Raw genomic sequence first — 8,942 nt, forward strand, 5'->3', positions numbered from 1 at the left:
AGGGTGTAGAGAGGAGGCAAACAGGGGCAACCGGTCGTCATGGATAGCAATGGAGTCCTCCCACGTGAACTAAAATACTCCATGAAATTCCATTTGCAATGAGTGCACAGTGCGCAGCAAGTGCACAGCCCAGCTGGCATTTGCTGGCTCGTGTGCACTGGCTCTTACTCCCTGTTCAAAATTTGGCACCCACCTAGTTTGCAAACCAAGGCCTTTGGGTGAGCAGCCTATAAGGGTATGTTCTTGCCTAATTTGCAATCAGCTTGGACCGTGAAACACCAATGTAAAAAAAGTAAGTTGTGGTTGCCTTTTGCTCACACGCATAATTTTAATGATTGACTTTCTGTAGATGTTTAGATTGTGCCTCCGAAAGAGGACTTCATCAATACATTGGTTTTTCCATCCCATGAAGTTATTATGAAGATCCTTGCTTGCATGAACGTTCCAAAAAGCAATCAAGTTTTGACATGATTTTAAAAATTGCATAAGATAACTATCGCATGGACAAGCTCTAAGAGGCCCTATGTATAATGTGCAAATGATAACTATCGCATGGACAAGCTCTAAGAGGCCCTATGTAGAATGTGCATTCATGAATAAGATGACCCTTTTTCTAGATAAACTTACGGGTTGTGCCCCTAAATTGTTAAAAAAAACCCTTCCATAAATGTACTTTTAGAATTTTTCTTTAAAATTTTGAAATTAAAAATCCCTTGTATGAACTCATGTGGTAACTTACATATCCTTAGATGAACCCCCTAAGCAAATTAGAATGGTAAATTTTTGGAATTGACCTTGAAACATAAAAGTAGGTGGTTTTTTTTTATCTAAAATATTTTTTTAATATGTGATAATTGAAAGATGTTAATGCATTTGAGTTGTATAATAGGTCCTTGTAGTCATAGGCCCATAGGGTACATGTAGGTTTAGGCTTAAGAGTAAGAGTGAGTGGGCAATTAAAAAGGAATAATGATTTAAATTCTCTTCTTAGTAAAACCAACTTCACCGGTACAACCAATGAGGCTTTAGTCTTGCTTTAGCTCACTTAAAATAAATAAATAAATTTAAATAAAACCACCACTTTAGTCTTGCTTTAGCTCACTTGTTTTTGTGGGAAAAAGGGTAGGGGGACCACATGCCACCTTGGCAATGAACTACTGCAATGTCATAAGGTCAAAACTGCCACAAGGTCATAAGGCCTTTAGTAACTTATTCTACTTTGAAGAGTGGTTCTCATTTGGATTTAGATAATGATAACTAAAGGTTTTTATGTGAGGCATTGATTCTATAGTAATAACAAAAAGATACAAAATGTAGGGATTTCGATTGGATGCATGAAAATTGGCATAACTGAGAAGGCAAAGTGGAGACTCTATGCATGCTTATAACTTGAGGTGGAGACTTGAGGTTCCTAGTGAATGGTGCACGCTTATATCCACCCATGGCCAATTGTGAGGCCGATGGCCTATATAGACATGCAACAAAGGAGCAACTTGAGGAATTCAACCGCGAGCATCCAGCTCAGGTGGGTAAACTCCCAAACTGCATGAGCTTCCAATGCTCTATAAATGCTTATATCTTACGCGTTGTGGCATTTTGCCTTGTTTTGAGAGTTGGCTTCTTGTGCAAGCACCAACGCCCCTAGATACCTCATGGAGAATTCCTACCCCCCCTCAGGTGTGGACTGCCACCGGGCTCTGATGGACTTAATGCATATACAACATGTCATCAGAGACACCTCGACGACACTCTGCATGTGAGCAATACATATATACAACCTCTAGGAGACATGTACCCTCTTTCCACCATCAGGCTCTGCTTGTCTTCCAAGAGGGGCTCCCAAGCTACTCCCAACAGAAACTTGTCTTCCTAGAGGGGCTCCCAAGCTACTCCCAACAGAAACTTGGGGGCCAATTAGAGATTTTCCCAGATGGCTTTTTCCAAGACTCTCCAACCTCTACTCTCCCAAAACCTAGTGAAGCTCTTGGACCCTGACTCCCACTCCCCCTCCCACTCCCACTCCCCGTCCCCACCTTACCATCACAAACCTCGCAGCTTCACCTCCTTCAACTCCCGTCCTCCTCCTTCCTTCCTTCACCTCGCAAACTGCCTCAAAACTTTTTGCTTCTTCTCCTTCCTCTCCATCATGTACTCTTTCGTCCCTTCTTCGTCGTCCAGCTTTTCTGCGCCGTCCTTTTGCCTCCTTGGACTTTGGATTGGATCATGTTTCAAGGCAGCTCGATCTTTTTTTGAGTATTTCGATTCCATTCCCGGCTTGTTGCCCAGTTTTTTCTCACCCCATTTGGATCTGTGCAGAACCTGGGGATTCGTCTTCCAACCACCTTCCCACTTCGGTGCTGCTTGGACTAAGGCCGTATTGGAATCCACACAACGGCAGGCAAGAATTCTTCCAGCCCTCCAACTAGCTCCAGCAGGTTGCGTTCTTTATTGGTTGCAGATGGCGGAGAGATGGGGAGCAACGCAGAAAAACTTATGTCTAATCGTGCTTCGCAGGAGGGGGGTCAACTCACAGTGTTGGTGACAGGAGCGGCTGGGTTCGTTGGCTCTCACGTAGCTCTTGCCCTGAAGAATCGAGGCGATGGCATCGTGGGACTTGACAACTTCAACGACTATTATCCAGTTCCTTTGAAGAGAGCGAGAGCTGCGAATCTGAAGAACGCTGGCATGTAAGTGACTCGATCGTGACGAATTCCTGCCGCATTTGGCGAATCCAGCTAGATCTTTATGAGATTCTGACATCGCTGCAGCTATTGTGATTCTTTCGTTTCTATGGATTCGTTGGCAAATCAGATTCATTGTGGAGGGAGATCTGAACGATCAGCGACTCTTGGCAAGGCTATTTGATCTTGTGCCTTTCACTCACGTATTGCATTTAGCTGCACAGGTGCGCGTGTTACTGGCCTTCCATTCAATTTCATAAAAAAGGCAAGGTTATGCGATCTCCCACATTTTTCCGTTGCAGTTCAAGAGCTGCTAAACTGCTCTCACCAGTGGATTTGTAATGGCTCAAATGCAGGCTGGAGTGCGATACGCGGTGAAAAAGCCGCTAGCTTACGTGCACAGCAACGTTGCTGGCTTTGTCACGTTGCTCGAACAGTGCAAGGTAAGGAAGGTCTCGAATGAATTCGTGCTACGGAAATCGTCATCTTCAATGAACCAAGTGCTTTTGGGTTTTTTGAAATCCAAGATTTCTTCATCTCAAAAGTCGATTGATGATGACTCGCAAAAACTGCTGATTGTTGATGACCCCAAAAACTGCTGATTGACGATGATGACTTGTAAACTTGACAGAACAGCTATCCCCAGCCGGCAATCGTTTACGCATCATCTAGCAGTGTTTACGGACTTAATTCAAAGGTGAATGCTTCAATGCTTGAGAACTGGGTCAATGCAAACGAAATTGCATCGGCGACCAAAAAGGCTCATCACCCGTGGTCTCTGATGTCTGCCACAGGTTCCGTTTTCTGAGGATGACAGGACTGACCATCCGGCAAGCCTCTATGCAGCAACAAAGGTCGGAGATTTGATTCCATATGCGGATCTCCATTGCTCGTCGTCAGGACCAATTTTTTGATCCGCTTGCGAGTGCTTTGAGTAGTGACGGTGTGATAGAATTCGTAGGACACTAACTATAAATGAAACGCAGAAAGCAGACGAAGTTTTGGCTCATACGTATAACCACATCTATGGCCTATCGATCACGGCGCTCAGGTAATAGCTGCGACAGTCGTCCTTTTACATAGCAGTTGAGATTGCCGTTGCGGCGTCCTGAGATTCCAAAACTTAGTCAGAGCTTTCAGTCTCGCAGATTTTTCACCGTGTATGGTCCCTGGGGGAGGCCGGACATGGCGTATTTCTCATTCACGAGGAACATCGTGGAGGGCAAGGTAGGAAAACATGTTTTCACACTCGCTCATTTGTGAAATGGCGGAGAAAGACGTTGACGGGTGAGCTAAACAGACATTTGATCTGCAGCCTATAACGATCTTTCAAGGTCCTCACGGCGAGGAGTTGGCCAGAGATTTCACCTTCATCGATGATATCGTCCAGGGTTGTGTTGCCTCTTTGGATACTGCGCTTCCCAGCACAGGAAGCGGAGGCAAGAAGAGAAGAAAAGCACAATTCCGTATCTTCAACCTCGGGAACACGCAGCCAGTCAAAGTTGGAGATTTTGTGAGCATCCTCGAGAAGCATTTGAAGAAGAAAGCCATTCGCAAGTAAGTTCTTCCTCCCAGGCTCGAGCAATGTCTCCTTGCGATATTCCTTTGGTCGATGACATAAGACATCAATGTTGCACAAATTTATGCGTTATGCTCTTGCCTTCATGTCAAGATTGATGAGAGTCCGTTTCGTGCATTTTTCGACGCCTCTCCGAGAAACATTTCCATTCGAGAGCTCTGCAACAGCCAAGAAACTGCAGATTTTGCCAAGAGTTGGCCTGCCTCTACAAAGTATTTGAATTGGAGCTGGGAATCTGCAGCGAGTTACAATGTTCGTCCATTCGAAATCTATAGCTTTTCAAGCTAGATAGGCATACCCCCGCAAATGTTGAGGCCAAATATTTATAATCTTGCATTCCGACACCTGCAGCTTTTCAACTGTCGCTTTGATTTTGCATTAGAGATTCGCAACTTTGCGATTCGGAATTGCATATGATGGGGAAGACCCATTTGTGGACGACGATTGTGAAATTTCTAAGAGACTCTTCAGAATCCGAAGAGTCCACAAAGGACGAGTCCACGAGAAATGTGCTTGCTTTAGCTTAAATTGGTGTGTTGGATCTCTTCTTCGTCTTTATGTTAAAACAAAAATAAAAATTCATCCCACTCCATTGTTCCTACGAGGGGCACATTGTGGAGGGGAAAAAGGGGGGAAATAATGACTGCTATTTTGGATGCTTTTCCCTTGGAAGAGCCTAATTCGAACGTTTTTCCTATGATGCATGACATAATGATCCAAGGGAAAATGAGACACGCTATAAAGGAAATGTCACATCAACGGTTCTCAAGAGTGTGGGAAATAGAACCTTGAGGTCTAGAGCATGGACTGCTATTTCCCATGGTCCCACCTTGTTTCCCACCTATTTTCCTTCTATTTCCCATGGTGCATTTGCACAGCATAACAGAAATAGCTATTTCTTACATATTTCTTTTCCATGACATAAGGCCCATAGTCAGGGTCGCATACACGCACCCATTTTGATCTCTAGGCCCTTGTTGGATTTCTTCTAATGTAGGAAAGGACACTTATTGTACATTGTTGATGTTGCAGGATTGTTCCAATGCCAAGCACAGGAGATGTGATGTTCACTCATGCCAATGTGACGAGGGCCAAAACAGCTTTGGGGTAAGTCTAAAACCATTACCAAGAAAACTTCAAAAGAATTACATAATCTAAATGTGATGACTTTACAAGAAAAGCATAATCCCTTTGATTGAATGAGTTTCTCTTACAAAGGAGTTGATTTCTACTTTATTAATGGATTTTGCTAAATAGACCTTCATTAGTTTTGACTCTATTGTTGAATTATTTCAAAAGGAACTAACTTTGTTTTTTATGGTACGAATGGATTTTGATTTTCAATGTTGCGTAGTGCTATCTAGCTAATTTCTAGCAATGAGGAGTTTTGATCTTGCCTACTAGACTCTTTCTCTATCTTCATTATATTTTCATAATTTGGATGACCGTTTTAAATGGGCTAGTGTAATTTCAATGGATTCTACGATTGGATTTAGAACAAAAAAAAATCTCAATTTATACGATTGCATATGTTCTAGTCTTACAAAGGTATATAGTATAATTTCAATGGAGTGTTGATTTCATGATAGGACTTTTATCAAAAGAATCCATATAAATGGGCAATGAGTTGTATTTTAATGGTTATGAATGGACTCCAATTTTAATCTTGAGGATGCTTTTTATTTTTTCTAAAGGAATCACCAATTTCGTGGATGGCCTTTACTTATATATTGATTACCTGAATTTACTTTAGAGAGAGAGGCGGGGGGGCGAGAGGCAATTTCTAATCAATCAAGGGGTAAATATCTTGGGGAGAGAGAGAGAGAGAGAGAGAGAGAGAGTCTAATAAATCACGGGCTTCTAATCTCCATGAATATCTCTTGATGTACAGGTATAATCCAACTACTGATTTGGATAGTGGCCTACAAATTTTTGTCAAATGGTATAAATCATATTATAAACAAGGAGGAGAACATACAGACATGCTCAAGGGTTACAAGCCATATTAACATTTTCAAGGCTTATGGACCTAAATATTTATGTTCCATTGAGAATCTTGTGCATGCTTTTATGCTCTGTTGCTTTTTATATTGTTTGCTTGTAATAACACATCGAGGGTTGTCTACCTTGGGTTATTGCATGCTAAAGAGATACATCGCTATGCCATGTGTAGCCACATAAGAATCCACATCCATATTTTAATGTTGAATTTGCCCAAAGGCAAGACTGGTCACTGTTGCAGCATATAAAGTACAACTCTTCACATATGCTCTTCCATGCTCAATATTTCTTGAATGGAGGGTGAATGGCCATATTTTGCTAGCATTTGTGAAGAGATTTTAAACTCTATCATCACATTGTGCTAAATTAAATAGGTTAAGTTGTTATAAAGCCTACATTGTCTCCCATATTTTTAATGTTTTTGTTATATTGAAAAACAAAAGATCTTTAAACTTGTGATATAAAAATGTCATCCCAAAAACATCTAGACCACAACTATCTTTTTTTCAAACCTCAAGACGTGGAATATTCATTTCTTCGTGAGGTATTGAACCCTTACCACTCATTTAATGTATGAGTTGTTAAGAACAAAGCAAATGTGCATTACAATTAACAACTTAACTTGAGTCCATAATCTTATAAGTTGCTTCCCATCCTCTTCACCATTGTAGCCAATTGTAAGTCCACGATTCATGCCATGAGGAGGTGAGGAAGGTATTACAATATTTTATTGCTTCTTCTTATTATTTAATATTCAATTAGATCCTAGCTAATAGAAAGTGGATGCAATTTTTTTCCTTTTTTTGCTTGTATTTTGATAATTCTAGGTTAATAGTACATTTTTTATGGGTTGAGCTAATCATCCAAAGCCAACACTATTAGAAAGAAACAATATTAAGGCAAAGATTAGAAAAAAAAGCTCTTTCCATGGTGTTGATTAAATAACAAATTGCAATATGAATTGTTTTGTATGTGAATTTCCTTCCTATTTTAATCTTAGTTCAAAAGTTATATATCATGTATTTGATGGTTTTTCATTGACTTATGATTTTGTTGAAATCTAGGAGCCATTAGGCTAGAGCCTAATATGCTACATGGTAAAAAGCCTCCTTATCTCTAATGGGTTTTCTTGCTTTATCATAACATTTGTAAGAGCCATGCTTTATCATAACATTTGTAAGAGCCATGCTTTTAAAATTAACATTTTTCCAATTTATAGATCACCATCTCAAAAGCTACCACCTTGTTATAACTCTTGAAGAAACTTTGCTACATGTGGATAAGAACATATACAGTCTTATATCAGGAGGACTTATACTGATGTTCATGCAAATTCCAAGAACTCGCAATTGTACATTGCTTCCACTTGGACCATATCAGGGAAAACTCTACTAGTGAAAACTGCCTTTTTGGATCTTCTTTTATGCACTAGATTGGCCACTCTACAATCCATGTATTTTCAAATGATAAAATCCTTTACACCCTTGACTCTTAATTATTTTTCTTACCACATTTATAATTGCAATATCTACATTAAGAATTCTTCTTTACGATCATCTAATTATTAATTATTTGTATTACGAATGTGCCTTGGCATGCATAGGACATGTTGTGGTAACTTTTTTCCTAAGATCTACTAGATTTAGGCAAAGTTTCCTTTCCTTAGCACTCATAGAACATTTTCTATTGCTCATTCTATTAGCTCTATACATAGCTTAGTTCATGCAATATTTTCGCTTCTTTAAAGGAGCTTTCTAATTGGATATAATGGCCCTAAAGATCTCCTTTCTTAAGAGGGACATATTGGACCTATCCTATGAGTACTTTGCAAAGTTGGATCTCTTTCCACCTAGCCAAAGACCGATAATCATAAGCAAAGTGTGATTTTAACTTAGGCTATGCTCCCCATAAGACATTAAGGTCTTAAGGAATTCAAGATCTAGACACATGAAAATTGGGAAAAGGGGTGAGATCAATCTTATGTAAAGACTGTTTATAAATCAATAGAAAATTATCATATGGATGCTAAGCAATTTAATGCTTAATGGATAATCACCATTAATGTGGGCTCTAACTTATTTGGCCCTACCATAGTATGGCACCTATTATCATATGGCTCTTCCTATGTTGGCATCTTGATCCTATGAGATGTTCCCATGCTTGGAGAACGCATCCCATAATTCCATATATGCCTACCCAAGTCTCCCACTTCATAGCCTCTCCTGAGAATAAAATTTCAACACCATACAATAATAAGTGCCAAACATTGTCTTAGGATGATTGGAAAAATTTATATTTTCCTTTGGTGCATACTTGCCTAATACATTTATTAGCTCTAAAAGGCAATAATTGAGCGAATAATGGATACCCATTTCCACTCATGAACTTCAATTCTAAATAAGCCTTCTTTACTACAAGACTAAGACAATTGCATGAATAATAAGCTTATTGGTGTAAAGTTTTTCATATCAGGTGTTTGACACCTTTTGACAAATTGAGGCATTACATTATTAAGGAAAACCTCAGGCCAGCAGACATCACTATGAATGAGTTGTAATCTCTAGACATACCTTATAGATCCATCTCTTGGGAAGGCATTCCTATGTCTTGGTGGCATTCAACATGAGGCATATCCTGCACCATTTGATGCTTTTATATAGCAAAAACAAATGGCCATAATT

General features: G+C 39.9%; 1 protein-coding gene across 1 annotated transcript; it reads left to right on the forward strand.

Annotated features, from left to right (window-relative positions):
• The first annotated feature begins 1,930 nt into the window (after positions 1-1,930).
• Positions 1,931-6,269, forward strand: LOC147891054 (UDP-glucuronate 4-epimerase 1-like). Its single transcript, XM_087390037.1, has 12 exons — positions 1,931-2,148; positions 2,317-2,398; positions 2,515-2,687; positions 2,812-2,905; positions 3,038-3,124; positions 3,313-3,378; positions 3,476-3,535; positions 3,668-3,732; positions 3,830-3,908; positions 3,997-4,238; positions 5,293-5,367; positions 6,152-6,269. Exons 1-12 carry the CDS (start codon positions 1,931-1,933, stop codon positions 6,267-6,269), a joined length of 1,359 nt encoding a protein of 452 aa, XP_087246163.1.
• The last annotated feature ends 2,673 nt before the right edge of the window (positions 6,270-8,942 follow it).

This window comes from Dipteris shenzhenensis, chromosome 18 (genome assembly GCF_047967505.1).
Source record: "Dipteris shenzhenensis isolate YYH24624 ecotype China chromosome 18, Dip_SZ_1.0, whole genome shotgun sequence".
NCBI lineage: Eukaryota > Viridiplantae > Streptophyta > Polypodiopsida > Gleicheniales > Dipteridaceae > Dipteris > Dipteris shenzhenensis.